The sequence below is a fragment of the Tiliqua scincoides genome, chromosome 9 (genome assembly GCF_035046505.1).
Source record: "Tiliqua scincoides isolate rTilSci1 chromosome 9, rTilSci1.hap2, whole genome shotgun sequence".
Lineage (NCBI taxonomy): Eukaryota > Metazoa > Chordata > Lepidosauria > Squamata > Scincidae > Tiliqua > Tiliqua scincoides.
The window spans coordinates 16,380,076-16,397,725 of NC_089829.1; the positions used below are offsets into that span (position 1 = coordinate 16,380,076).

The 17,650-nt window shown below is 47.2% G+C and overlaps 1 protein-coding gene across 1 annotated transcript in view; it reads right to left on the minus strand.

Annotated features, from left to right (window-relative positions):
* Positions 1 to 16,920, minus strand: part of LOC136660696 (fatty acyl-CoA hydrolase precursor, medium chain-like) — a 29,251-nt gene extending 12,331 nt beyond the window's left edge. The window contains exons 1-8 of the mRNA XM_066638008.1: positions 16,666 to 16,920; positions 12,676 to 12,880; positions 9,507 to 9,636; positions 8,312 to 8,445; positions 6,528 to 6,681; positions 5,211 to 5,315; positions 3,502 to 3,609; positions 1,005 to 1,145 (exon numbers count right to left, since the gene is read on the minus strand). Of these exons, the coding sequence (XP_066494105.1) occupies positions 1,005 to 1,145; positions 3,502 to 3,609; positions 5,211 to 5,315; positions 6,528 to 6,681; positions 8,312 to 8,445; positions 9,507 to 9,636; positions 12,676 to 12,880; positions 16,666 to 16,759 (1,071 nt within the window). The 5' untranslated portion in view covers positions 16,760 to 16,920. The remainder of the gene's footprint in view (positions 1 to 1,004; positions 1,146 to 3,501; positions 3,610 to 5,210; positions 5,316 to 6,527; positions 6,682 to 8,311; positions 8,446 to 9,506; positions 9,637 to 12,675; positions 12,881 to 16,665) is intronic.
* Positions 16,921 to 17,650: the final 730 nt, after the last annotated feature.

The following is a 17,650-nucleotide window of genomic DNA, read 5'->3' on the forward strand; positions in this document are numbered from 1 at the left end:
TTGTATCAAATTATTCTCTGAAATTTTCTAGGGAGAAAACATACACTTCGACCTTCTAAAACTTAAACCATTCACACACTTTTTAATTTTATACATCCAGCAATATCACTTGCTCAGGTCTGAGTTGACCCATAGCGGCTGCTGGAGCGTACCCAAGGGTAAGGGGACAAATGTCCTCTTGCATTGAGGAGACTGCCAGCAGCCAAAACAGTCAGCCATGCTGCACAATGCATTGCCGCATAGGGGTTTGGGTAGGATTTAGTTGTAACCCAGCTAAACCTTGGAGACTTGAACCCATCAATGTGCCAGCCTCTGCTCCTTCCATGCTCCAGAGTCTAGGAGAAGGAGGAGCAGTAGAGGCAAGGAGGCAGAGATAGGTACCCCCCCTCCCTTTGATCTGCTGCCTGAGGCTACAGCTTCAGTTGGCCTCATGGATGGGCTGACTGGCTCTGGGTCCAGCTCACCTACATCAGGGGTAGGCAAACTTTCAACTTTAGGGATCCTAGACCTTTAATAATTGTATCAAAGAGGGAATTTCAGCAGGTGCAGCTTGTAATCTCATAGATTCTCTCTTCTACACAATTGTTAAAGGTCCAGGATTCCTAAAGTTGAAAGTTTGCCCATCCCTGCCCTACATCCACAGACTGTATGTAATGAACTCTGCCTAGGCCTGGAACACACAGCACAGGGGATGGTGCCATCTCTTAGCTAGAGTTCCCTCCTGAAAGAAAGCAGGAGTGCCCTACCTCTCCATTCCCATTTTGTTCTGTTCAGTACTTTTCTTTGGCCCTGTTCTTGCTTACATGCCTGAGACTCAGTTTGGAAAGCTAGGCAGGAGTGGAGGGGGAATGGGGACTGGTGAAGAGCAGTAGTAAGTGAGGCAGAGGCTGCTGAGCTTCTGCCAAATCAGCCAAGACAATTCCCTGACCATGATTCACCCAGAGTCATTCAGCAGATGCAGGGAACAGAAGGATTTGGGAGATGAAACAAGGTGCATGTCTTACAACAGGGGCGATCCAACCGTATTCATGGTTGTTCATACCCAACAGGTACGGAACAGCGTTGAACTCTTTTGCAGTGAATAGCTCTTCAGTGGCCTTCGGAAGAAATTCTCCATCAATGACTACAGGCAAAAACGTCATTTCCTGTTTTTAAAAAAAGTTGGTTAAAAAAAAATTGCTCACGATGAACAATTTCAAAATATGAATAACTCATAGAATACTGGAGTTGGAAAGGAACTTGAAGATCATCCAGTCAACTCCCCTGCTCAGCAAAGGCATCTACAGGATCCCTGAGAGGTGGCCATCCAGACTCTTCCTGAAAACCTCCAACAAGGGACACCCCACAACTTCATGAGGCAGACTGTTCCAGTGACACAGTTATGAAGATCTTCCTCATGTCTCACCTACCTCCTTGTAGCTACTCATTGGCTCTATGTATGCCCCCAGGAACCATCAAAATCAAATGCTCTCCTTCTTCAGATACTTGAGGAGAGTGATCGTATCTCCCTTTAGTCTTCTCTTTTTCATGCTAAACATGCCAACATTCCTTTAACCATTTCTCATAGGACTTGCTTTCCAGACCTCTCACTGGCTTACCTGCACCGAAACTGTTTCAGCTTACCAATGTCCTTCTTAAAATATGGTGGCCAAAACTGGATGCAGGATTCCAAGCGACGTCTGACTGATGCAGTCTAGAGTGGAATTGTTATTGCTCACCATCTAGACTCAATGCCTCTGCTAATGCAGTCTAAGTGCTAATGCAGCACTTGCATTTTACAGTTGCATCACACTGCTGGCTCATGTTCAGCCTGTAGTTAATTAACTGCCCAATGTTACGGGCAGGCTCCACTCCCAGAACTAGCAATCTATCAACAGAACATGCTATAAGGCACCACAAATGCTGTTCTGATCGAGTGCATTGCCAACCACTTCTGGGCCACCACCAGAGGTGGAAAGTGGCATTTGGAAGTGAGCAATCAAAACAATCACTGGGCTGGGGCACCTCCCTTACAAGGAAAGTCTACAGTGTTTGGGGCTCTTCAGTCTAGAGGGGGGGACATGATTGAGACATACAAAATTATGCATGGGAAGGATAAAGTGGATAGAGAGGCAATCTTTTCCCTTTCACATAACACCAGAACTAGGGGACACCCACTAAAACTGAGTGTTGGGAGAGTCAGGACAGACAAAAGAAAATATTTGTTTACCCAGTGTGTAATTAGTCTGTGGAACTCCTTGCCACAGGAAGTAGTGATGGCATCTTCCCTAGATGCCTTTAAAAAGGAATTCAACAAATTTCTGGAGGAAAAGTCCATCATGGGTTACAAGTCATGATAGGTATTGCAAGCTCCTGGCAGGCTACCTCAGAGTGCCAGATGTAGGGGAGGGCACCAGGATTTAGGTTGTGTCTGGTTGTCTTGTGTGCTCTCTGAAGCATTTTGTGGGCCACTGTGGGATATAGGAAGCTGGACTAGATGGCCTTTGGTCTGATCCAGTGGGGCTCTTCTTATGTTCATATTCTGCACACAGCAGTGACCAGGAGAGGTTCCGCTAGTTCAGGTGTGTTGGTGGAGGGGAGTTTTGTGGGCGGGGGGGGTGACCAGGATGTGCCAGGATGCTACCCACTCCAGAGCCTCCTAATATGCGCCCTTTTTCTCCTTGTACTTATGCCAGCAAGTCTGATGAGAGACCCATAGGTGATGGAGGGGTCTTACAAAAGGGTAAATATTTTCCCTTGCCTCTCCCAAGCTGCCCTGATGCAGTGCTAACAGCAAGGGGTGTGGGCTGGCAGAATTGACCATGGTTCATGAGTAATATGAAGGCAGAACTTGACATTTGACCCTGTTGGAGTTTGTTTTGTTTGTTTTTGCCCTGATGCCCTTGCCAGGGTAGAGAACTGGGCCAAGGCAAACAAAATGAACTTTAAAAGGGACAAATGTAAAATTCTGCATTGGTGCAGAAAAAAGTCAGAAGTGCATATATCGGCTCAAGGGTGCTTGCCTCAGCAGTGGTATGCATGAAAAACATCTGGGTGTTTCTTTAGATGCATGGATGACGACCTCAACGTAAGTCAGCACTGTGAGGCAGTGGCAAAGAAGGCCAATGTAGCTCTAGGCTGCACCACCAGAAGTATAGTAGCGATATCAGGAGAAGGAATGGTAACTACTGTATTCTGCTTAGGTAGATCCAATCTGAAATAATGTGTGTCCTGTTCTGACAACAGACAAGCTAGAGTGGGTTCAGTGGGGGTTGACTTGGAGGGACACACCCTGGCTTCCCACTGCTGTGCTGGGGCCACATTGCAGTCACTGCTAATGTCACCCTTTTCATTCAGCCTATGAACTTCCTGGGATTCCAATAGTTTGCGGCTTAGAGTGACTCTTGGCATAAACACCAGGCCGTGTGGTGACACAAAACTGAGAGCTGATTGGCCTTTCTAGGGACTCCATGGGCATTTGGCTCCACTAGTAGTGGACTGTGGCTGGTCTCGTGTCCTTACCTGAACCAGTTTGTCACTCAAGGCACTCAACTTGTCTTCTGGTTGACTCCTTAAGCAACGCACCAAGGCAGAACTGCTGGAATCGCAGCCAGAGATGTTTACCACTTTCTGAAGATGAAAACAGAAATCATACAACTGTGGGGAATGTGAGGTCACTTGTACCCTAAACCAGGGGTGTCAAATATGAGGCTTGCGGGCCAAATGTGGCCCTCGGAAGTAATTTATCTGGCCCTGCCCTGTTGTAATTGGGCTCTCCTAGTGTAATAATTGGGCTCTCTCATGTCTTCAAAATGTGAACAAGATTTGCACATTTTCTGTTCTGTCATTTGGTGCTTATTAGTTTCTATGTGAGAACAAAGTGCTTATTTCTGGCATCATCTGCTGAATGATGTCACTTTCTGTTTAATGATGTCACTTTCAGCCCTCAGTAGGCACCATGAATGCTAATTGCGGCCCTCTGTATGAAACAAGTTTGCCACCCCTGCTCTTAACATTATGAGAAACAGCACCAGCCCAGCACACCAAAGGGTCTGAGTACCTTATCCCAGACTGGCTATACAGATGAACCCTGTCTTTGTGAACAAGGGATGCCAGTCAGTCTTGCACATAGGAAAAGGTTGTGGGGAATTGAGTGTTTCTGTGATCATCAGGGGGAAGGGAAACGGGTGGGTCATAATTACATGAACATCTCCTCAGCTCACAGCCAAAGCACAGATGCAATCACTGCATGTATTTGGACAGGTATGTATGCTGGGGGGTGAGTGGGATACCATTCACCCATCACCTCATGGCTTGTAGGCTAGACCTCCGACACAGTCCCCTGCTGATCACAGCCATTCATTCTCAGCTCTCTAGGCACCTACAGGGACCCTGTACTCTGTTCACTTCAGGATGTCACAGATTATACAGGGTGGCCACCACATCTCTATGCCAGGTGAAATGACTTCAGCCCAAATCCTAACCAACTTTCCAGCACTGACATAGCTGTACCAATGGAACATGTGCTGCATCTTGCAGTTAGGTGGTAGTCACAGAGACCTCCTCAAAGTAAGGGATTGTGTGTTCCCTTACCTCGGAACTGCTTTGCCCTTACCTCGCTGTTGGAGAGTTGGTTAGCATTGTGCCTTTCAATCCCAAATCCACACAAGCTCATGCATAGGGACTTTGTGTCAACCCTGCAGGCCTGCCAGGAACTGACTTGAGTTTTTATTCCAGAAAAAGGAATAAAAAGTCCCTGATCTTGTCAGCACTTGGAGAAAGACAGCTGACTATCTAATAGCTAGCAGCTTACCACAGCGTGTATGAAGGGAATGCTAGCTATCTGTATAACCCTGTGTGTGGGGGGCAGTGGGAGGAACCTTCCTACTCCATTGTATGGATGCATCTCTGATCAGGAGCAAAGTATGGTCAGAGTCTCCCAGCTGCTTGTCAGGACAAACCAGGCAACCAAACTTCAAGTGGAAACATGTGCACCATGGCAAGTTGGTAAATGGCAACCTCCATTCATCCATCTCTCTTCCAACTCTTTTCCGCCTCTTGTATTGCATCCACTTTTACTTTGGACTAATGTTTGATGCTTGAGCTGCAATCCTCTCACATTTTTTTTCTCTCATCATAATTGGACTGTTTTTAATGGGATTTCCAAAGTCAGCCATTTGCCCTTAAGAGTTTCATTCCAGTATAAACTTTCATTCCAGGATTGAACTTACTCTAGTGAAGACTTCTGGGTTGGTAATAATGAGGCCTGGGATGTGAGCAACACCACTCTCTGAGATAGCCCTGTGAAACAAGCCTTTGGACAAGGGAGATAGAATCTGCAAAGAAAGAGAGAGAGAGAGAGAGAGCAAGCATGTCTAAAAGATTAACAATGTTTGCCTAAGAGGAGCACCTGATTTTCTTCAGGAGGCTGAGTTAAATGTGAAAGGCCTCCAGGTGTGAGGCTGAAGCTGATGACAGCCCAGGCTGTCTGTAAGGGGCCCCATGAGCTAGGCTAGAGCTAGGCAAGATTCTGAGAGGGGGCCAGTCCTCCTTGCATTGTCATCATTCCTTTCCAAAGAAAATCTTTGTTGGAAGAGCAACAGCACACATGCCAGATTCACACAAGAGTGAGGATACATATGTTAATGTATGTATGTATATGTTAATGTAAGGGGAGCTGTTACCTATTCAGATCACAGAGTAAAGGCTTGAGGGGTAGTGGTGTACAAAAGGGGGCGGGGGGGCCATGGGTCCCAGGTACCAAGCTGCAGGGGGGATGACAGAGGCCACCTCCCAATTTTTAAAATCAGTATTTTCAAATAATACCATAATCTGTTGGGAACATTAAAGCATCCACTAGATGCAGGCAAGAGGGAGGAGTGTGACAGCAAGAAGGTTTTAAAACCTGAAAGGTTTTAAAAAGGATCCGGATGCATCACCTCACTTTGGCCTTGTAAAGCCCCCTGGTTTCCCTAAGAAATTCCTGACTGTGTGGTTGTATCTCTCCTTTTGACTTGCTTCTCTGGGCTGAGAAGGACACACTCTTTTATCCCAGCACTGTGACCCCAAGGAATCTTTGGGACCATAGTTTTCTGGATAGCTTAAGGTAGTGGTCTTCAACCTTTTTTCATGTCATGACCCCAATAAATAAATAAATAAATAAATAAATACATACATACATACATACATACATACATACAGTATGAGATTGGGGACTCACTGTTGATCTGCCCTCCCTCCCAGGACCCTATCCTCCCACCCCCTGCCTCCGTTGCCATCCATTCCCCTCCCTTGTAATGCCCTTCCAGCACTGTTCACTGTAACCAAATATTCTTATTGGACAAAGCAGAAAAAGTTACCATGAAACCTGGCACAAGTGAAAGCTACTTCAGCACTTTTGCTAAGAACCTGAGCAGGAATCCCAACCCCAAGGCTGAAGAATACTGGGAACTGTGGCAGAATTCTCATGGTCCTCACCACTCCTGGTCCGGTTTCTCCAGGGAAAGGATGACAAGCCTGGAGGGCCAGTCAGTGAAGTACATGCCTACCTGAACACCAACACTAAATCCTCCTGCAGACTCTCCAAATATGGTCACAGAGTGAGGATCTCCTCCAAAGTGCTCAATGTTTTCCTGGACCCATCGGAGAGCTGCGACTTGATCCAGTAAGCCCCAGTTTCCACGGGCATCCTCAGAACCAGTGCTGAAAGGAAGGCAGCACAGCAGAGCCAATCAAGATCCACCAGATCGTTTCACCTGATTTTCCCTCTTGTTACAAACCATCATTGTAGGTGCATACGGTAAAGATTCCCACTAAACCCTTCTTCTAGGGGCAAATTCTCTGTCCCAAGGACTAGGTGAGAGTTCTCTACATTCTGCTTCCTTCTAGGGCCTCCTCCTCCAGACTTTCCTTAGGCCCCTATTTTACAGGGCAACCTAGTTCTGCATTTCTCTGTCTCTTGTGCCCTCTTCCCGCTATTCTCAGCCTTCCGTCTTTCTCCTTCGCTAATAAATTTCCTCCTGTATGGATCCTTCACTCTGCTAAAATTTCAGTGTTGGTTATTTATTCAAATAGTTATTTAATGCTTTCTGTTCTGAAAGTGAAGAGTTTTTGTATTTTAACTTCCTTTGTTTATCTTGCTTCTCAATTTAAAAATTCACAGAGTCAAAATCTTTGATGTGCACCCTGTCTGCATGGGGCTTTGGCAAGGGTGTAGGTGTGCAGGGAGTGGGCTGGCGGCATGCCCCCTTATGTCTTATTGAACCAAACCTCTGGCATCGTCAGAGGGAGTACTCTGCAAAGCGGGACCCAGTACTGTGGTGACAAAACACCTGCCAGCTGTATGGCTCATTGCACCGGCCTCTAACCCGCACCTGCAGCAAAGCAGAAGTCCCCCCCTTCTGACAGCCCAATCCTATCCAGTTTTCCAGGGTCGGTGCAGCTATATCAATGGGGAGTGTGCTGCATCCTGTGGTGGGGGGACAGTCACATAGGCCTCCTCAAGGTACGGGAGCATTTGTTCCCTTACCTCAGGGCTGCATTGCAGCTGCACTGGAGCTGGAAAGTTGGATAGGATTGGGTCCTGAATTGGCTCAGCTTTTTGCAACTCTAGCAGCATTGCCTGCCTCTCCTCTTTGCTTTCCACCCCAACAGCCATGACGGTTCTGTGGAGATCCCTCTCCCTCCTCTGAGATGGTGACGGCAGCAACAACATTCAAGCCAACAAAAGCCCAAGACCCAACCATTGCCACCTGTTCCCAGGATGTATTTGTTCCTATGTATTTGTTTCCAATATTTATAAAGAGGGGTATCCTATAAACTCCCAGGGTGACATACCATAAAACATAGTAAAAAATAAAAGCATAAAATAAGGGAAGAAAAGCTCTCAGGAGTAGCAGATACAAAACAACTAACTGTCAGAGGACAAGCAGTCCTCAGACCAGTGATGAAGCATGCTGGAGTGCCCAGGGCCAGAGAAGGCAGTCTTCACCTGGCACAAAAAGACATCAAGTGTGGTGCTGGGTGCACTCCTTTGGGGAGAGTGCAGCATACCATACCCCAGTCATTATCTGCCTGACCTGAGATGGAGGATTCAGGGAGTGCATTTACCACACGAGGCACACAAACCCTTTGTCAGAGGGGGAAGGACTTCTTGCACAGCATCATAGCAGTTGAGGGACTCCATTCATCTCACAGGTAGGCAGGCAGGCAGCCACTTTTGAGGCTATAGGTAATGCCTGACTACCCAATGCTTCGGGAGAGGAAGGATCTGCAAATGTCCGCAGACAATGCGGGGTGCAATGCAGGGTGAGGGTCTTCTAAACTGTCTCACCTGAAGAAGCCTGCAAGCCCCAGCCTGTACTGAATGGCCACCACCACCACATTTTCGTAAGCCGACAACGCGGATCCATCATACACTGAGGCACCGCCATTCACCAAGGCTCCTCCGTGAATCCAGACCATCACCTGGAAAGACACACAAGCAAAAAGAAGCTGCTTGGAGCGGCAGGTTTTCTTGGTGCGTTCTGCATTTAAGCACTAAGCTCTGCAAGGGCTGAAAGAGGGGTGATGTATGTTTGAACATGTTCTAGGAACAAAGTTGTGGGTAGGGGTATTTGAAAACAGTGTGATTTATTTTACTCAGAAGGAAGCCCATTATGTTCAGTAAGACTTAGGCTGTAAACCTATCTTACTCACTGGAAACAAAACACCTCTGGTCCTCATGGGACACATTTCATTTCCCCCTGCATTTCGGATCATTAGAAAAGGTATTGAGAACAAAACGGCTAATATTATAATGCTGTTGTACAAATCGATGGTAAGGCCACACCTGGAGTATTGTGTCCAGTTCTGGTCACCGCATCTCAAAAAAGACATAGTGGAAATGGAAAAGGTGCAAAAGAGAGCGACTAAGATGATTACGGGGCTGGGGCACCTTCCTTATGAGGAAAGGCTACGGCTTTTGGGCCTCTTCAGCCTAGAAAAGAGGCGCCTCAGGGGGGACATGATTGAGACATACAAAATTATGCAGGGGATGGACAGAGTGGATAGGGAGATGCTCTTTCACATAACACCAGAACCAGGGGACATCCACTAAAATTGAGTGTTGGGAGGGTTAGGACAGACAAAAAAAAATTTTTTTACTCAGCGTGTGGTTGATCTGTGGAACTCCTTGCCACAGGATGTGGTGATGGCGTCTGGCCTGGATGCCTTTAAAGGGGGATTGGATAAGTTTCTGGAGGAAAAATCCATTATGGGTTACAAGCCATGATGTGTATGTGCAACCTCCTGATTTTAGAAATGGGCTATGTCAGAATGCCAGATGCAAGGGAGGGCACCAGAATGAGGTCTTTTGTCTGGTGTGCTCCCTGGGGCATTTGGTGGGCCGCTGTGAGATACAGGAAGCTGGACTAGATGGGCCTATGGCCTGATCCTGTGGGGCTGTTCTTATGTTCTTAACTGCTTCTCTTCTGAAAGACTGGGAAGAAAAGCAGGTCTAGGATGGGAACAATGCAGAACTTGCTTACGGGCAACTTGGCCTTGGTGTCCGGTGTGAAGATGTTCAAGTAGAGGCAATCTTCAGAGACTGTCAGGTTGGGCACATTGAACTTCAGTATCTTGGTAAGCAGATCCACCCATTCCAAATCTTGCAGGCACCTTGAGAATACAGAAGAAAGGACAAGGGTGAGTGAAGTGCCAGTGGCAGAATGCCAACCCGAAAGCAGCACCCTGGAGAGAGGGGGCAAAGCATGTTGGTTCAGCAACACAGGGCCAGTCCACTGATGGTAGAGGCTTGTGACAGACTGGAGGAGGAGGAAGAACTGCCCTGTGCCCCACCTGACACCACCTCTGGCCTGCTGCCTGGTGCAAGCACCAGTCAGTCCTGCATCAACACCATAGAATGAAACAGTTTCACCATTGTTCTGTCTTGGGGGAAAATATCATCAGCAAAGGATTCTCTGCCCCTCTCCCCAAACTGAACTTCTCAAAAGTATTCTCTGCTTTGGGGGTCATGGGGAAGCCATGACCATGAATAGAAAACCAAGAGCTGTCTGGAGATGCCTGTCTTCCTGCAGGTCTGCTGGTCTTCAGGGCTGCCCTTATTTGGTAGCAGCTTCTGTCTGTGTTTATCACAGACTCATCTGTCAATGAGACCACTGAAACTGGCCTTTGCTCCGGCATATTTTCCAGGGTCCATGCACCTGAAAAGAGGCCTTGATGCTCAGTGTGGCCCAACTGGAAAAGCAAGAAGTGCTGTGACTCATGTGAGCCAAAGTACAGGGACTGTTTGCTCCCTGCCTGTCTCCTGAGGGGAGTGTCTGCTCAGCAGACCCCTTGCTGCATTCCTGCTTTCAGGGCACTGCCAAACTGGAGACTAAAAAAGGGGAGCGGGAAATTCTTGGGAAAGGCCGACTTTAAACCAATTGGAGCAATTGCTATCAACTGGACCTTGACCCTAAGAGGGCTGCACGCGAGGCTGTTCTACTCTGTTCTTGTCAAATACATGCAACAACATATTGCAATGAATATCTAAGACCACACTGCAGATTTTATAGAAACAGTGGTTTTAATTTTCTTCTAAAAATTCAGAAGTCAGTAGTTTTATACAGTTTACATTCTGAATTTTCTTTACTGTACTTGCACTCTTTAAGTGCACATTTTGACTGCTTTCCATTCTACCATAGAGATATAAATATTAATTATATCTCTACAGACTTTGGTTGTGAACCTGGGGCCCTATAAGAGAATGTTTCCAATTGGGCCCTAAAGCTCCTAAGGCCGGCCCTGTTCCTGGGAAGCCTTGTGCGGCACTGCTGAGAGCCAGCTGAGAGGAGAACTGTCCAACAGCTGCTGGTCTTTGCTTGCTAGATGAGTGGGACAGACAGCTGAAACCCCCCTGTGCCTGGGTTGCAGAGGCTGGAGGCCCAAGGTCTACACACCTGACCACCTTCCAAAGATCACATGAGGACTCTCTAATTGCACAGGCCTACAAAACTGAGGGTCAAAAAAGTTTTTCCCAAACTTTATGGTGGTTTGATACAAATTTGGGGTGCTGATTCCAAAAATGGCATCCATTTTGCCCTATCATGTCTAGTTTTGGAGACACAGCATAGCCTCATTCGTGAAGCTGCTTGAACCATTCACAAATGAGGCTATGCTGTGTCTCCAAAACTAGACATGATAGGGCAAAACGGATGCCATTTTTGGAATCAGCACCCCAATATACCCAGGAATTGGTGTAACGTTTAAGGAAGTAAAATGTGTGTTGGCCTCTGTTGTTTGTGACCAATATCCATCCCAAACCACCTGTAACTCAACGAGAGTCAAAAGTTTGCTCTCCTTGTCCAGTAATGCTGTTCATTTAGGACCAACTGGTCCAGATGGCTCCTGTTATTCAACTTGGCGGTGAGCTTGCCCAGAAGTTCAACTCCATTGGTCTCAAACTGTTGGGGTAATACCGAGGGTAATGCTTTCGGTAATGCCAGTCTTTGAGACTGGCATCTGCCTTAGAATATGGAAAAGATGGATTTATGGAAAAACCGATGCCAAAACCTGTGCATGGGTTACACTGGTCACTCACTCTGCTTTACAGCTACAGAACAGGGGTGGGATGTGCTAAATTTTGACTCACCCTTCCTCCATCTTAAAAGAACATTACCAGAATTTGTGGTGGCAGAAATGATGTGCTGAAGGACCATAAAGCTGCACGCCAAAATGTCTGGTTCAGTCCTCAGGCGTGCTGAGAGAGCATACAAGTACCGTATTTTTCGCTCCATAAGACACACCTGACCATAAGACGCACCTAGTTTTTAGAGGAGGAAAACTTACTTTTAAAGTAAGCCTGCCCTCCCCCTGTGGCACCTGCACAAATGAGGACCTTGCCCCCTTTGTTCTCCGCCTGCCCTCTCCCTGTGGCGCCTGTGCAAATGAGGACCTTGCTCCCGGTGCGGACCTTGCCCCCTTTGTTCTCCGCCTGCCCTCCCCCTGTGGCACCTGTGCAAATGAGGACCTTGCCCCCGGTGCGGACCTTGCCCCCAGTATTTGCTCCATAAGACGCACACACTCCCCCCCCCCACTTTTTTGGGGGGGGGAAGTGTGTCTTATGGAGCGAAAAATACGGGGTACATCTCAAGCCACACCAGAGTTGACAGGTTCATGGGTAGACTGCTTGCTCCATCTGGTCCAAGGCAGGGAATTCTGGGGGCCAAGAAGACTTTTCCTTTTTTCAATCACCATCAAGCCAGCTGGCATGACTTCAGGTGAGTGCTTTGCACTGGAGGGGGGGCACTACAGCCATCACCATTGCTCAGATGGGACCAGCTGCAGCTGGGCTCCTTCACTCTCTGAACTGCTCCTGCAGGACCATGCCACCAGAGCATTTGCAACTATCAGAGTGGGAATAAGGTCTCTGCTCAAAGTACGGTTGTCCTTAAGGAAAACTGGAGTTATTGGTGCCATATCTTCACTGATGCCTGGCTACGTCCTAAATCAACTGTCATTCTGTTTTTTCCTGCTGGAGTCTTCTGGGACAGCTGAGCTGGGTTTGCCTTCCCCTCCCAACCCACAAGATACATAGGCACCTCCAGCTTCTTGTCACCTTCAGGGGACTTGGTCTGAGTCTAAGGAAAAGCCACCTCTTTGCCAATCACTGAGTCCATGAAATATTCGCACAGACCAAAGATGATTAATTCTTACATTGGAGGGTAAGATGTTGAGTCTCTCACATGGCTCCAGGGTTCAGCTGGCTGCGGTGGAGAGAACCGAAGGGCTCCAACTGGTGGTTTGGCAAAGGGAATTCCAAGGAAGACGCTCACGGGCTGGTCGACACCCTCAACACTGGCTTGTTTGCCTCGGAGATGACCATATTTGGTCACCACTTCCAGCTGGGCTTTTCTTTGGCCTAAAAAACATGAATGCAAAGACAAGGTGAGAATGTTTGGCAAGCCATGGGAAATTTGTTCAGATTGCCTCTAGTCTTTCCCATTTTTTGTTACTTTTTCTCAGTTATTGGATTGTGGTCTAATATGGAAAAGAAAGAATACCTTTCCACTGGATTTCATTTTCCAATACTCAGAGAAGATCAGCAGATGTTCAATAAACATTATTTGATTATATGTCCACAAATCAAGTATGTATGTATGTATGTATGTATGTATGTATGTATGTATGTATGTATGTATGTATTTATTTATTTATTTATTTAAAGAATTTCTATCCCGCCTCTCTCCCACACATGGGGGGCACCCAAGCCAGCTTAAAACATAAAAACACAATAGCTATATATTCCAGAAAAAGGTAGAACCCCACTTTTATTCGGACCACTTTAAACCAGGCACCCAACTTCTGGGGTTTTACTTGAGCCCAGATTTGGACATAGATATGGGGGCTAGAACAATCAGGTCCTCTGATAGATGGCCAGGATCTATAAAATCACTGCATAGTAAAGTTTTCCCATGCATGGTATGTAACCCCTTGGATGGCATGGGGGGGGGGGAATTGTGAACCTGCTTCCTGAAAATTCTCCCCAAGGGCTGGGAGGATGGGCAGTGGGCCTCAGCCATTCCAGAGTACACATGGGATAGTTATTCAGTGACATTTACAGAGCTATGGGTGGTGACTAGCTATGCCTTTGGGGCAGAGCCTTTGTTACTAGCCTAGGATGCTCAATGGGAATGAAGGGTTGGGAAGTCTATAGAGCAGTAGTCTTCAACCTTTTTCATGCCATGACTCCAATACATACATACATACATACATACATACACTATGAGACTGGGGAACCACTCCCCTCCTGGGACTCTATCCTCTCACCTCTGCCATCACTGCCCATTCCCCACCCCCACAATGCTCTCCCAGCACTGTTCACTGTAACCAAATATTCTTATTGGAGAGAGCATAAAAAGTTACCATGAAGCCTGGCAGAAGTGAAAGCTATTTTAGCACAATTGTTAAGAACCTGAACAGGACTGAGACACAAGTTCCTGGTCTCTGAAGAGGTACACCAAATTCCTCCCCCTTTAGCTGGTGGTGCACTAGTCCAGTGGTCCTCAACCTTTTCCATTCCTGTAAATTGCCGTGACCCCACAAGTGAAGCTTCATGACCCCGTTGGGGTCTCGACCCCAAGGCTGAAGAACACTGCTCTCGAGATCTCTTGAGTAGTAGCTTTCAGAGCCTGAAGGAGGTGTTCCCATCACTGCTAATGGGATGGGCTGTTGTGAGTGAGCATGCGACAGAACAAATGAAACAGTCTTCAGAACCAGAAGAGACCAAATCAAAAAGTGAATGTGGGAAAGAGAGCTGTGGAAAGCATATCTGATGAACTTGGGGGGGGGGGGCGTTCTGATATGAAGCTGCAGATCTTTAACCTTGTAGGAGTATGTCTGCTGATTGCCTCAAGCTGTATTTGACTTGTATGTTTGTAAACACACCATACTAAAATGCCACCTCTCTCCAGTGCTTTCTCCCTGGAAGGGAAACAACCCCTAGAACATCTCAGTACAACAGTGGGACATGTGTGCATTTCAGGCTCAGCGCTTTATTGACTGACAAGGGAAACCGCCCCGGGGTCACAATCTGCATGGGTCTCCTCAGGTTGGATAGAGTTCCTTCAGGGCCACATGCAGTCAGCTGGCCAACAGCAGCTATCCTTTTTGTTATGAATACAAACACCCAGTGGCTACTGGTTGCTACTGCAGAGGTCGTCAAGCTACCTGCAAGAGATGCAAGCTCATGTTGGCTGCTTGGAACTGCTTTTGTACCTGTTCCCTGAGCAGTGCCTCTTTCCAGGATAAAATTACACAATCTTCCTTTCACAGCAGTCTTCCTTTCATGTCAAATGTAAACAACCCTGCTGCATTTCTTTATCATCTGAAGCCAAATGTCTTTAAAGAATGTGCAAATGGTATTTAAATGTACCTGTACTATTCAAAGTTCTTGGTGTTCACATATCACTGGGTGTGCAGTGGGCACTCCCTGCATACAGGCAGCCCTTCATGCAAGCAAAGGGGAAAGTCCTTTGCTCTCTCACATTCTAGGTGGAACTGCTCTTTCTCACACATTTCATTATCTGAGAAACGCCCATGGAGCTGCATGGCTGACCCCTCCTAGAAATGCTACTTTCCCTCCTGACTCAGTTCAATGTGTTGAAAGAGGCTTTCTTGATTTATTGAGAATATCTATACGCCGCACAAAAGCTGAAAGCCATGTGAAATAAATACGTTGGTCTCTCACCCCAAAGGGGCTTACAACGTAAAAAGAAGCAGAAGGAACGGCAACAGTAGCTGGATGGGCAAAGGGAAGGTTGCTCCTCCCTGTTCAATATAAAAGAGAGGACACTATAGAGTCCTCTTTGCTAGTTAGTAATGCCTTTTTTGTGTTGGAGGAGTAACCAAAGCCAGTGGCGTCACTAGGAGGCTGCAGGCCACACCGGGTGTTGTGCACAGGGGGGGATTGACACCACTACTCATCAAAATTTTTTAAATCTTGTTCTTTTCGGATAATAGCATCATGCTATATATCAATTAATGTGTAGCTTCGTGCAGAATGCAATGAAACAAACTGCGTTGAAATATCTCTATTCTATCCAAAGTTATAGACTAAAAACCAGCAGGGTGGGACGAGATGATGGCACATCCCCCCGCACATCGCCTAGAGCATTGCCCCGCCCACTGCACAGGAGGCGATCCACCATAGGAGTGATGCACTGGCCTCCTAGTGACATCTCTGATCAAAGCTCTTAACTGTGATTGCAAAGAATTCCACTCTTTAAGCAGAAGCATTCAGTCATTCTGGGTCTACATCCTTGCAAATCCCACAGGTGCTTAGGTCTCTCCCTCCCAGCACATATGTAGAGCTTTCCTTCCCACATCCTCATATATTTCTGAACCAGACCTCTTCTTGATTCCCTTCCGTTGACGATATTCTGCTTTGTGGTGGTGTAATATGCCATATGTAACAGATATGTTACATTTATGCAATACATTATCTAGATGGCATTTGAAAATGCCATCAAAGACAAATTCAGCAGCAATTTGCCATGACAACTGGAGAAAATCTCCATCCTTGGGGGCAGCACACCTTGACTGTCAGCTACTGGGAGCCAAAAAGTCAAGGGCAGGCTGTCTGTGAACTGCCCAAGTGAGGCTGGCCTCTGGGTTCCATCTAGGGCAGCATCATGGCCCAAAGGTTCATGCAGCCTGAAGGGTGCCCAGTGGAAGCCCCTGCACATTGAGCCCATAATGGAACATTACAAAATAAGAGTAAAAGGTTTGGCCTCAGCCCTTTCAGTAATTTGTTCACGAGGTCCCAGGAACGCGACTTTTTAAAAAATCTGCTTCTGTAGTAAAATGACCACAGATCCCCAAGTCTCAGTTTTCAGAAGAATGTGACAACCTGCCCTAGGAGCCGCTCATACCACAACAGGGGTAAAGCCTCTTGCACCTGAGTGAGGGCAAAGGGGATCTTGCATTAGCAAAGTGGACCCCTGACATACCAGCATGGGTGCTGGGCTTCTGCCTTGCTGGGAAGTTAGTTACAAGGAGAGAAAGGGAGCAAAGTTCCTGGGCAAAAAACCAGCAAAACAAAAGCTGGGCCTTCAGAAGGGCTCTCAGCACCAGCCTCTCTCTGCTTGAGAGGCCCCCTGCTGCCTTGACTCCCTCCTCACCATTAGCAAAAGAAGTCAGAGTTACCTTGGGCTGCCTCTCCCTCGACCAGCAGGGCACAAAGCCACACTCCAAGAATCCAGTGCTTGACAGCCACCGCCAGTGCCATGTTCCTCATCATCTCCACCTCGAAGGCGCTGCTTGCCTGACTCTCTCCCTCCCACCCAAAGCACAAAGGTCTCTGCCAAAGCAGGGTTCACTAAGGCAAAGGGAAGTGGTGGTGAAAGCTTCTGCAAAAAGTCCTTTAGTGCCTGGAAAGGGAATGACTTGACTTTGCCTTAGAGCCCTAAGGCACTGAAACAAAAGAAGAGCCCAGCCCATTTGGAGGCTGTCCAGCTCAGGCATGTCAAAGTCAAACCTGCACAAAGCCAAGGCAGAGTTCACAGCCGCTGCTGCTTTTGCTGACAGATCTGAGCAAAAGGAGGATCTGTGAAACTGGACCCGCTTGATGTCAAAGCCTGGAAAGTTCCTGGAGCAGATTATTAAGCGGCATTCCTGTTTGGAGCTCTTGGAAATTAAGGGGAGGTTGTCATGCCAAATGACAAATCATGCCAAACTAACTGCATCTCCTTCTCCAACAGCATGACTAGTCTGGTAGACCATGGGAATGCCATTCAGCTCATGCCCCTGGATTTCAGCAAAGCACCTGACAGAGTTTCCCTCAATCCTTGTGGATAAAATGGCAAAACACAGGCTAGGTGGTGCTGTTGTTTGAAAGCTGGTTGAATAACCTTTCGCAGTCAGTGCTGCTAAATTATTCCCCATTGACTTGGAGGGTGGTATTGAGTGGCATGCCACAGTACCCTGTCTTGAGCCCTGTGACCCTGTGGTGTGACCTGGACAAGAAGGTCAAGGGCATACTTGTCAAATATGCAAATAACATAGCGCTGGGAGTGGATAGAGAACACCCTAGAACACTGACTCAGGATCCACAGCAATCTTGACAGGCTCAGAAGAGCCCAATCCTAACTAAATTCCCTAAAGGGGAAAAAAAGGAGCAGAAGAGGAAGTG